The 12,771-nt window shown below is 37.6% G+C and overlaps 1 protein-coding gene across 1 annotated transcript in view; it reads right to left on the bottom strand.

Moving 5' to 3' along the window:
• CFAP54 (cilia and flagella associated protein 54) overlaps window positions 1-12,771 on the bottom strand; it is a 347,358-nt gene that overhangs the window by 181,172 nt on the left and 153,415 nt on the right. The window contains exons 29-34 of the mRNA XM_043967706.1: window positions 11,491-11,634; window positions 10,395-10,506; window positions 7,594-7,683; window positions 6,847-6,973; window positions 6,031-6,136; window positions 3,598-3,701 (exon numbers count right to left, since the gene is read on the bottom strand). Of these exons, the coding sequence (XP_043823641.1) occupies window positions 3,598-3,701; window positions 6,031-6,136; window positions 6,847-6,973; window positions 7,594-7,683; window positions 10,395-10,506; window positions 11,491-11,634 (683 nt within the window). The remainder of the gene's footprint in view (window positions 1-3,597; window positions 3,702-6,030; window positions 6,137-6,846; window positions 6,974-7,593; window positions 7,684-10,394; window positions 10,507-11,490; window positions 11,635-12,771) is intronic.

Raw genomic sequence — 12,771 nt, 5'->3', positions numbered from 1 at the left:
GATATTATAAATACTACAAAAGTATTTAGCAATAGCAATAGCTATAATACCCTATGAAAATGCAAGATATCCAAAGACATATCCTCAAAAGGCTAAATGACAATTAAAGAAATTTTCAAGCATCAACACCAGTACAAATAATTATAAAGTCAAATTAAAAAATGAATGACTGAAAAAAAGTTTTTAAAAATTATATGAAGTCAGCTAAAATTACAAGATGCTTTAAATATGAGTAGGAAATACTGAAGAAAATTATTGCAATGGAGAATTTAATAGAAAACCTGAAATAATCAAATCAATCAACATCACTTACTACAGTAGAAAACAGAATTATGGCCAACAATGGATCCTCTGGGGGAAATAATAGTTGCAGAAAAATCACCAATCCGGTCAGTTGGAAAACACACAGAATTAAGTGATGTATTCAAAGGACAGATCACAATGAGACTTTCAAAAATGCTGACATGTCAGAAATTTTAGGAAAATACAATAATTTTAATACAATATTCCAGAAAATCAATGGTAACTTCCCAGAACTAGCAGAAATAATTTCTAATGTGTGAATGGAAAGAATTCAGTTCTCAACAAGAAAGAAATTCAAGGTTCAATATTCTTAGACACATTCTAATTAACCTCCAATATGAAAATAAGGGGGAAAATAATCCAGTCTACTGGGAGAAAGAAGTTATACCATTCATCAGCTATCTCTGAAACTTCACAGTCCAAAACTTCTTTCCCTGGTTACTACTCCCCTATTTGTGGGGCAGATAAGTGGCACTGTAGACAGAGCACTAGCCCTGGAGGCAGGAGGACCTGAGTTCAAATCCAGCCTTAGACACTTGACACTTACTAGCTGTGTGACCCTGGGCAAGTCATTTAACTCCGATTGTGTCAAACAACTGGGACCATTTCTAGTCATCCTGATGTATATCTTGCCACTGGACACAGATGGCTCTGGAGGAGAGAGTGAGGCTGGTTACTTTGTAAAAGCCCTCCCTCACTACAAGTCATAATATCACCTCCTCATGTCATGGTCCTCTTTGAGAATGAAGGACAAACAACAATTCCCCTATTTGTATTGTCTTCTTCTGTTTAAAATGTAAGCCCCTTGAAGGTAAGGACTGTTTGGGGTTGTTGGTTTTTTTGGGGGGTTTTTTTTGGGTTTTTTGTTTTGTTTTGTTTTGTTTTTTGCAGGGCAATGAGGGTTAAGTGACTTGGCCAGAGTCACAGAGCTAATAAGTGTCAAGTTTCTGAGGTTGGATTTGAACTCAGGTACTCCTGAATCCAGGGCTGGTGCTTTATCCTTTGTGCCACCTAGCTGCCCCTGTCTTATTTTTTTGGATCCTCAGTGCTCAGTACAATGCCTGGTGCTTAGTAATTCATTTCATTCATTCATCAATCCCATACTACTCATAGCTATACAAAAATACTCATTCATTCTACTTATTTATAATAAGGGGAAAGGATTAAAAACATGTCAAATGATTGGAGAATACTGCATAAATACTCATTGATATAGTAGAATAATATGACAGAATAAAAATGAGAGGCATAAAAACAAATAAATGTGGAAAGATTTCTATTAAATGATTATGAATGTGAGACCAGCATAAGTAGATGAACAAACAGCTCAATTCAAACTATAGCTTAGAAAGCAAATAAAGCTGAAAGCACCATAACCTCAAGCCAGACTTAGGAAAGATCAAAGAGAAAATGTATTTCTTATATGTTTGGTTACTGGCACTTTGCTTTTGCTTTTGGGTTTTGGCACTTTGCTCTATTAAAAATGATACGCTTTATTGAGATTCTCTTCCATCAATTTTATGTTTATTTGGTTATTTACCTTTGTTAATAGTTGCTATTTTTTATTTATAATAGTTGCTATTTTTGTAATAACTTTTTTTTGCAGGGCAATGAGGATTAAGTGACTTGCCCAGGGTCACACAGCTAGTAAATGTCAAGTGTCTGAGACCAAATTTTAACTCAGGTCCTCCTGAATCCAGGGCCAGTGCTTTATCCACTGCACCACCTAGCTGCTCCTTTGTAATAACTTTTTAAAGTATCTAGGTGAATATATAAGATTTTTTACAAAGGTGTTAAAGTAACACATTCAATCAACTGTTGAGATCAAATCTCAAAGATCTGTAACCAGCAAATACTCACATCCAACAACTCAAGTACTACATTAAAGAAAATATGAACACCCCAAACAATAAAAATGTTCTATATTCAATCACTATATTTACTTGTAATAGGAAAAAAACTAGCAATAATTTCTTCCCGAGAATTCAAGATGGATGCAGAAATTAAGTCACTGATATAATGGAGTGATGGGATGCCATAAAAATGAGAAAAAGCTGTACAGTTATGAATAGCTTGGCACCATTAACGGAATGAAATGAAAAGGGGAAAATATCCTTAATATAAGTTAGATATCAATATATGTGTAAATATAGAAGTCAGTAGATATTAGACTGACATAAGGCAAATGAAACTCACTAACTTCATTAAACATGTGCTGGATATCAAACAATTAATCCCCCTAATGTCCAGTATTATTGTGAGAGATATAGGGTCAGAGGTTTCAAATGACTTTATTTCTACCACAAATGTCAAAGTACTCTATCTTCATTTAGCACCTAGAGGATAGTTAATTCCTGTTTAAAATGCTTAATAGCATTTTAGTAGCATTTAGACTCTCAGTTGACTAGGAATCAGAAGGAGCATCCAACAGTGGGTTAGTTTTTACTAACTGGGAAGAAATCCTATTGAACCGGTCCTCCATGCCCAAACCTCAAAGCAAGTCAGCTCCTTGGACATGGTTACGACAAGGTAACTGAAGCGAGTTCTAGCCTGGGCACCTTGCACATGTCATTCAATGTCCTTGAGCCTTGGGTTTGCTCATGAGACTAGGGGCGGGGGGAGGATGAAGAGGAGGAGAAGGAAAGGAGGAAAGGAGAGAGAGAGGGAAAGGGCATACACACACAGGGTGTTCAAGTTTTAACAGCTTAAAACTGCACTAAGACTTTTGGGACACCCAGTATATAGGCCTAAACTTCTAATCATAATGATATAGGGAGAGAAGCTCCCTCTACCAGTGCCAATGGTCACTAAAACTCTGCAGCTTTAGTCTTAGAGTTGCCTGGGGAACTGAAGTTAAGTGACTTAGCCAGGGTCACACAATTAGCATGAATCAGAGGTCCAACTTGAACTTTTCCTAATGTTCCCAAATTCAAGGCCCAAGGCTTGGGGCTTATATCCATGATAACCTGGGAGAAACATTTTATCCATCTCTAAAATGCTGAATATATAAGAAAGACAAACACCATCAAGCTTGTCACCTTTTAAATTCTGTATAAAATATGTTAACAACAAAAAAAGTATATAATTTAGAAGCTTGGGGTGGGAAATCACTGAAAAATGTAGACCAGGACTCAACACAAATGCTCTTTAAGCAATAACAATTGTAACCACATTCAAAGCCAGCAAACAACAAAAACCAATATTGAGCACAACTTCATCAGGTACATATAAAGTGATTGCGGGTGTATATGATTCAGAAAATGGAAAAAGCACATTTCAGAGAAATGAACCTACTTTTCCAGATCAGGCAGTTCTGACAGTGAGAGGCGCTTGGTAAAATACTCTTGCAGAGCATCTTTTTTCCTGGATTTTGGTTTCATGAGTTGTAATTCTGTGGACTTGAGAGAGGACAAAAAACAGCCTATTATGTTAACAGCTTAAACAAACTTTCAATAGAGCGACTTAGGCATACTTTTTTTTTTTTTAATGTATGAGGTATTTTATTTTTTCCATTACATGTAAAGATAGTTCTCAACTTTTGTTTATACATGCTTTACAATTTCAGATTTTTCTCCCTCCACCCCTCCCTCCCCCCTCCCCTAGACAGCAGGTAATCTGATATAGGTTATATCTATATATCTCTATACATATACATATAGATATAGATATATATATATACACATAATAACATTAATCCTATTTCTGCATTAATCCTATTACAAGAGAAAGAATCAGAGCAGTGATGCAAAACCTCAAAATAGAAAGAAAAAAAAACCCAACAGCACCCACAACAAAAGAAATAATATGGTTCAATCAGCATCTATACTCCACAGTTCTTTCTTTCTTTTTTTTTCTTGGATTTGGAGATCCTCTTCTATCATGGGTTCCCTGGAACTCTTCTGTACCATTGCATTGGTGAGAAGAATATAGTCCATCACAGTAGGTCAACACTCAATGTTGATGATACTGTGTACAATGTTCTTCTGGTTCTGCTCATCTCACTCATCATCAACTCACGTAAGACCCTCCAGGTTTCTCTGAACTCTTCCTGCTCATCATTTCTTACATTAGGCACACTTTTAAAGTGAATTGATCATAGGTGCCCATGATCCATTGCTTTCATCATACAATGAAATGGAGTTTGACATCAAGTGTTTTCTAAAGTTCTGTATTTGGCAAAAAAAAAAAAAAAGATGAAAGAAAAACAAAAAAGCCCTGAAGTGCTGCGGTATTGCTTGGCACCAGAGGGTAGACCAAGGAATAATAGAAGGAAACTACATAAAGGCAGATTTCAACTCAATTCAAGGACAAACTTCCTAATTATTTTATTGTTGTTTTTGAGTAATTTTTAGTCATGGCCAACTCTCCATGACCCCATTTGGGGCTTTTTTTTTTGCAAAGATATTGGAGTGATTTGCCATTTCTTTTTCCAGCTCATTTTGTAGATGAGGCAACTGAGGCAAACAGGGTTAAGTGACTCACCCAGGGTCACACAGCTAGTAAGTGTACAAGGCCACTTGCGCTCAGATCCTTCTGACTACAGGGTTGGAGTTCCACCCACTGAGTCACCTAAATGCCCTAATCATTAGAGGTGCCTAAGAGCAGCCTGGACTTGGCAAGATGATGAGGCTACAAGTAAGCAGTGCAATACCCTCCACAGACAAGAGCATCTGCAGAACCTCTCCACCCAGGGGGAATCTCTCTCTCCTCCACTCAGACTGTTCTGGGTCTGCTACCACCATTAGGAAGCTGAAGTTCCTGTCTTATGCCTCTCCCAGCAACAATAATCAGTGGGACAACACACAAGATTAGAGATATATTTTTTTTTTTGGTAAGGGGAATCTCTTCCCCACAAAAAATAAAAAAAACCCAAATAATTAAAGAGCTATACATAATTGTTTTTGTAATTAAAGTCAGAAGGAACTGGAGAAGTGTCCTGAAGAGGGATGAGAAAGGTCTAAGCTGTCATTGAATGCAATGAATCAACCACCCCCCACGAAAGGGGCAGGGGGAGGTATGGCCAGATTTCTTAGAGAGAAAGCTGGGGGAGCTCCCCAGAGCACCCTCTAACACTGGACTGGGGATGAATGCTGGGGTGAAAGCACTCAGTCCTTGCTAATGTATATGATCAGGTCACAGTACCCCATGGGAATAGGTCACATTTTTGTATTACTAAATCAAAATGGTCTCCAAAATGGGAGGGGGGTAAAAAGAGAGACAGAGACAGAGGGACACAGAGAGAGGAATAATAGAGAGAGGAATAAAGGAGAGAGTAGGAAGAAGAGAGAAAAGAGGAAAGATGGAAAGAGGAAATAAAGGGAGAAAGAGGAAGGAAGGAGGGAGGGAGGGAAAGGAAAAAGGAAAAAGGAAAGGAAAGGAAAGGAGGGAGGAGAAATTCAGAACTAAGCTTATTTACCAAGTCAACAAAAGAAATACTGACATGTAATATTGTACATAATGATAACGTTATACCTCCATTAGTTATAAAAGCATCACTTCAAGAAATGTACACACCTATTGTGAATTTAAATAGATTTACCACCTTTTTCCCCTTTTGATGTTGCAAGCTATACTTTATTTTATTTTCTAAAGCAAGATTTACGGTAGGAAAATCTTTGATTTTTCTCCATTGTATCCATAAACTGCTCTTAGGGCTAAATAAAGGAGAGAATTGTTGTTCAGGTTTTCATTGCTTCTTTAAAAATGAGAAAGCAGAGTGAGATTTACTTTTTGAATCTCCATGGCAGCTGCCTTGTATTTCTTTGGGTCTTCATTAGCTGCAGCATTTTCTGTAGCATGACCTTTCTTTATTCCAAGAAAGTTGTCATTTCTCCTAATACAGAAATAACAAGTTAGTCATAGTCTAGGGAGTTAAATTAGGAAAACTATACACGTCCTGTTGATGTATTCATATAAATATTAAGGCAAAATGATTGCCTCCAAAGTATTTCCGATTTCTCAGAATGTACAAGGAATTTGACCTGAACTGGATGATGGGCCTAAAAACCCCCACCAATCATTTTAATTTATGCAATAGGACATTCATTGCATCCTTGCATTATTGCACCCTTGGTCATGCGAATCGAGTGGACTACAGAAAAGGAGCAGATTTGCACTACTCAAGAAACAAGGATGAAAGAGGTGTTTATTGAAAAAATTATGTAGCATTCGATGATGTATTATTATTATTCTATTGTTTGTGTAATTGTATTATATTATTTATATATATAAATGATGTATTATTAGAGCATCGATTATATATATGTTGATATATACACATATATACATATTTTTGAGTGTGTATATGATAACATATTATCATAGTGCCTAATACATATCAGGCATTTAATAAATGATTACTTGTAATAGTAAAGAAAAAAAGAAAGAGAAATCTCTGAATTATTTACAGCCACAAAATTTTGTTTGGGAGAAGGATTTCTTTATTTTGGTGATCAAACATTAAGTTAGCAAGATCTATAACTATGGCCCACTAGAAAAATCCAACAAAAGGGTTAGATTTCTCAAAATTGACATTAAGAGTACCTTTTAAGATAGTTTTGGACAGTATATGACATCTCCACCACATAGTTAAATTTCTCTTCGTTAATACATTTTGTCATAACTTGAACAAAGAATTCCAGAAAACGGGGTTTGTTCTTGAATTTCATTACTGTATAAGCAATAGAAGTCAGTACATCATTATAAAACTATCTTGTTGATCATGAACTACTTTATGCATTTACCTCTTAAAGTTCTCATTTTACAGAAAACCCACAAGAGCAAATGACTTAGATAATACTCTCTGAGGTCAAACAAGTTCAGTCATTTTACGTCATTCATTCTCTAAACACATCAAAGAGATCAAGACATGTAAAAAGGCCCCTTAAAGATTTTATTCACAATATGGCTGGCTGAAAGAGATAAGAAATGGATGCCTATCCTTTGAATCAGCCTAATGCTTTTCATTAAAAATTAAGTACTGAAAAAAAATTAAAATAAAACAAATAAAATAAAATTTGAAAAAATTAAGCATCAAAAAAGAAAAAAGAATAAGCATTGATGATGCCAAATATGGCTTAAAGGCTATTGGAAGAATATTGTAAAAAGGTTCTTCTTGGTGTCCAATGTCTTGCTGTTGTTTTTGCTCAAGAGCAAAAGTCATTATCAAAATGAAACCCCCAAACTTTGCATCTGCTACCTGGTGGTCACAGTCTCACATAATGAAACCAAAAGGAAGCCCTGAAATGTTAAGCCCACAAAGCAAATGATAAGGAACCGAAAAGCATTTACCTTCTCTCATGGCGCCTCTGAGGGTCCATGTTAAAATTATAGGGTAGAGAAAAAGGGGGTCTTCTGCTCCTGTGAGTTCAGCAAAAGGATCTAAATGTAAACAAACATGAAGTTGAATATTCTCAGTGTTACAACAACAAAGATGGATAAATTATTTCTTGGGATGACAGAGAAGAAAAGCTCAGATTTCTTTATTCCACATGATGTGTTTTAAAGTATAATTTTATATTGAGAGTTTTGGAGACCAAGAGAACCCAAGGAGATTTTTTTTGTTTTGTTTTGTTTTGCAGGGCAATGAGGGTTAAGTGACTTGCCCAGGATTACGCAGCTAGTAAATGTTAAGTGTCTGAGGCCAGACTTAAACTCAAGTCCTCCTGAATCCAGGGCCGGTGCTTTATCCACTGAGCCACCTAGCTGCCCCACAATGAGTTTTTTTTTTTGAGGCAATTGGAGTTAAGTGACTTGCCCAGGGTCACACAGCTAGTAAGTGTTAAGTGTCTGAGGCCAGATTTGAACCCAGGTACTCCTGACTCCAGGGCCGGTGTCTTATCCACTGCGCCACCTAGCTGCCCCTTAATATAGATTTTAACATAATGAGAGAGAGGCAATGTGAATCAAAGGACATGGAATCAGGAGAATATGGGGCCAAGGGTTAACTCTCTTACTTGCTAGGTGGCTATGGGCAAATCACCTGCCCTCCCTGATCTTCACTTTCCCTATTGGTAAAAATGAGGATAGTATTTGTGGCACCTAATTCACACAGTTGTTGGGAGGTTCAAATGAGATATGTGCAGAGAACTTTATACACTTAAAAGGGCTACATAAACGTTGGTTATTATGATTGTTGGAAAAATGAGAATTTATTGTATCAAATTAGAATTCCTATTTTATTTACGTTGCAACTGTGATTAATTCATGTTTCTAGAAAGCAATTAATTTTCTTCTTTCAATTAACAAGCAATTATTTTCTCTCTTACTTTACCACCCCCATTATGGGGAAAAAAGAAAGAGAAACCAAACCTGTAACAAATATGCATAGTTAAACAACATAAATTCTTCATTGGCCATGCCCAAAAGTATATGTCTAATTCAATTCATTATATTTTCAGGGTGTTATTGTGATTTATTTTTATAGAGTATAACAAGAGAGATGATTTCCACTTCTCTGGGCTCTTTGCTGACTAAGAAGAAAAGAAGATAGGATACGGACTCCAACTCAGGAATCAAATTTGAGAGGGCCAATGGATAATTGTGGACGAATTGAGGGGGTGTAGTTCAAAACTGTGACTTCATTGCTTTGAACTCCCAGGTATGGGTGTTCCTTCCACTGATAAAGACCAACAACTCCTTTCTACCTCCCCTTTAGTCAGCTGCCTGGAGCAGTAAGAGGTTGGGTGACTTGCCTGTGGTCACACACCACAAGTAGATGTCAGACACAGGACTTGAACCCGGACTTTCCTGCCTCCAAGGTTGGCCCTCCATCCACTCTATCTACCATGTCACCACATGTGGAAAGAGGGGGGAAAAAGAAACAATTGGAAGAAAAGGGTCACTCAGACGCTGCCTAGGCAGGCATAGGACAAGACTCAGCAGTTGAGCAGGCCTAGAGGGGGTAATGACAGTCATGTTTGCCCATGGTCACATCCCTATGACACTGGGTACCCACTAAGCAAAGGTTTAGTGAGACTTTGGCTTTCCCAAGACCAGTTGAGTTCAGATAAACTCTTCAAATGGTGGCTCCAGCCCCACTCAAAAATCTCAGAAAATCCCTTGTCCTCAGGGTGTTGGTTGCATTTAATTTCTTCACACTGGTTAGGGGCTTGGAGTGCTGTTTGGAAAGTCGAGAAGTCTGATCCGATTAGGAAAAAACAAAAGAAGGTAGATACAGTACTGAGTATGGAATTAGGAGGATTCATCTTCATGAGTTCAAATCTAGCCTCAGACACTTAGTAGCTGTGTGACCACGGGCAAGTGACTTAATCCTGTCTGCCTCAGTTTCTTTTTTTTTTTGTTAGTGAGGCAATTGGGGTTAAGTGACTTGCCTAAGGTCACACAGCTAGTAAGTGTTAAGTGTCTGAGGCCGGATTTGAACTCAGGTACTCCTGACTGGAGGGCCGGTGCTCTATCCACTGCGCCACCTAGCTGCCCCCCTGCCTCAGTTTCTTACTCTATAAAGTGAGCTACAGAAGGAAATGACAAACTACTCCAGTATCTTTGCCAAGAAAACCCCAATTTGAGTCACAAAGTGTCAGACATGACTGAAATCCCTGAACAACAACGAAAGTACTTTACAAGCCCATTTTTTTTTAATCTTTTGGGCAGCTATGTAGAGCAGCAGATAGAGTGACCAGCCTGGAGTCAGGAAGATTCCTCTTCCTGAGTTCAAATGTGGCCTCAGACACTTACTAGCTGTGTGACCCTGGGCAAGTCACTTACCTCTGTTTGCCTCAGTTTCCTCATCTACAAAAATGAACTGCAGAAGGAAACAGTAAACCACTCCAATATTTTTGCTAAGAAATTCCCAAATGGGGTCAAGAAGAGTCAGACACGACTGAAATGACTGAGCAACAAAAAATGTTCAGGACCAGGCCCACGACCCTGGCCTATTATCAAACATGAAGAGCTCAATGGCCTAATTCAACTCATTCTTCTATAGTTCCTGTTGAAATAAACCACTTAAGTACAGTCCCACTCTGCCCTGTCATTCCCATGTGCTCCCCCTTGATGTATTTGATGAGAGGATACCCAAATATACAAAGAAAGTGAAATAGAGGTGCAGATAATGCAAAAAAGCACGTTACATTGTTTTGTCAGCTTGAGCAGCTGCCCTTCCATGAGGTTGAGTTGTTCGCTGATTTTGTCCAGCATGACAATCTGTGTCTTGGATTTCTTCACTCTCTTGATGGAGATGCCCTAGAAGCATACCGTCACAGAGACTTAGGAACATCAATCACACTCTACTGCTAAGCATTTACCCCATAAATAGATAACATATCTTCAAAATCAGCTTTTTGTATTTGGCAAATGAAACTAAGATTTACAAAGCTATAATGTGCATAGCTTAACTCAGTGGTTCTCTGACTTTTAGCAATGGGGGAACCCTTCACCTTAAACAAAAGTTTGGTGGTATCCTTGCAATAAAATACTTTTGAAATGACTGACAATAATAATAATACTAAATTATAAGACTGATTATTTTAAAAGCTTACATATTCAAGTCATTTTTTCTCAACCTAACAAAACTAGAGACAGAATTTTGGATTTGATTGCATGCCATTAATAAGTGATTTCTTTTTGAGGACAAGAGTGTGAGACCTCACATTGTTAATTTTGATTTTTCTCCTTTAAGTGACAATGTAACTAACAGAAATGGTCCCAAGGTTTATGTAAGAAGAGAAATGGAGTTTTGTGTGTGTATATACATATATATATGTATATATATATATACACACACACACACATGTGTGAGTGCAAACTATGTATATGGATACATAAACATATATATGCATACCTACATATATTATGCATTGTGTATATATATACATCTCTATATATTTATCATATATATATATGCATGTCTTTGTTCATCATCACAGATTTTTTTCTTAACAGAAACCCTCCACTTAAGTAAATATGTGTATATAGAGATAGAGAGAGATAGAGATGGAGATAGAGACATAGACATAGATATAAATATAGATATATAGATAGTGTGTGTATTTGAAAACTAAACTCAATATCAGCATCCAGTTTTAAGAAGGAAAGTTGTCCTTTCCATATCATATACATAAATTCTTGCTTTTAAACTATCACCAGTGTCCCCCCAACTATCCCAGGTCCTCATAAAGACCCAAGAAAGCACTTGCATGAAGAGAAAATGCAAAACAAAATGCTCACCTCCTCTATCACTTCTTCTTGCTCATCATCACTAAAGGGCGTTTTGCCAACATTCGAAAATAACCCTTGTGAGGTGTCCAGCAACTTTTTCCCGAAATTTATAATTATCACAGCAAGCTCAAATTCCTTCCATGAACGAAGCACCTGAAAAGAAACATCTGTGAGTGATCGTTGAGGGATGCTCTGAGAAATTTTCAAGTAACATGCATCATTTTCTTTTTTCAAAACTTTAGAAAACACACGAATCTTGGGTGTGTAAGAGCCCATTGGCATGGGTGATGCCATCTTTAAAAGGATCAGGTTTTCTGATAAATAAAAGTTCTTCAAGAGTCCCATTCCTGATTACATTTGTTGGCAATCAATGACAATCAATCTGCATGACTTTATGGGATGGAACCTCAGTGAAATGTTTTTTAATGTTCTTGGGCAGGACGCATCCTTCTGAGACTTAATTTCACTAAAAGTGAACACCTTTCACTACTACTAACATTTATATGGGCCTTATTTACAAGGTGTTTTAAGGTAAGAAGTGCTCACTTCTATTCTTTGTCTCATTTGATCCTACAACAACCCTGAGAGGTAAGAGGAATTATCCCCTTTTGAGAGGTGAAGAAATTGAATCAGAGAGAGTTTTGGGGACTTGCAGGTAGGTGATAGAGTGTTTGTTCTGGAGTCAGGAAAACTCATCACCCTGAGTTCAAATCTGGCCTAAGACACTTGCTGGCTGTGTAACCCTGGCCAAGTCACTTCACCCTGTTTGCCTCAGTTTCCTCATCTGTCAAATGAGAAGGAAATGGCAAACCACTCCAGTACCTTTGTCAAGAAGTCCCCAAAAGGAGTCAACAACAACCAGGGTCACAAAGTTAATGAGTATACGATGCAGGATCCCTGACTCAGAGGCCAGTGGTCTCACCATTGTGCTATCTAACTGCCTACTAATCTTGTAAAGCTTTGGGGAGAAAAGTTTGGTTAAGATTTAGAAAGCAATATGAAAGAGGATTGCCTAATTCTTCTCTGCATTTCAGTGCAAATGCAATACTCAGCCACAGAGAAAGAACGATATGCTTCCTCTACTGTATCCTTACCCTGAACCCCTACCCCCCTCATTCCCGTGCTGAAAAGGGAATGACTACCAATAAAGTGTGCTGTGGAAATGACCAGCAAAGAGGTTTCTGAGCTTATTTCTGAGACACTAGTGGAAGCATCATAGACAGAAGGAGAGAAGTTTCTGGTACCACTGGGAAAATTACTGATGACATGTAAAACTACCCAGAGTACAAA

Source organism: Dromiciops gliroides, chromosome 5 (assembly GCF_019393635.1).
Source record: "Dromiciops gliroides isolate mDroGli1 chromosome 5, mDroGli1.pri, whole genome shotgun sequence".
NCBI classification, from domain to species: Eukaryota; Metazoa; Chordata; class Mammalia; order Microbiotheria; family Microbiotheriidae; genus Dromiciops; species Dromiciops gliroides.
This window is presented reverse-complemented; position numbering and strand designations above follow the sequence as displayed.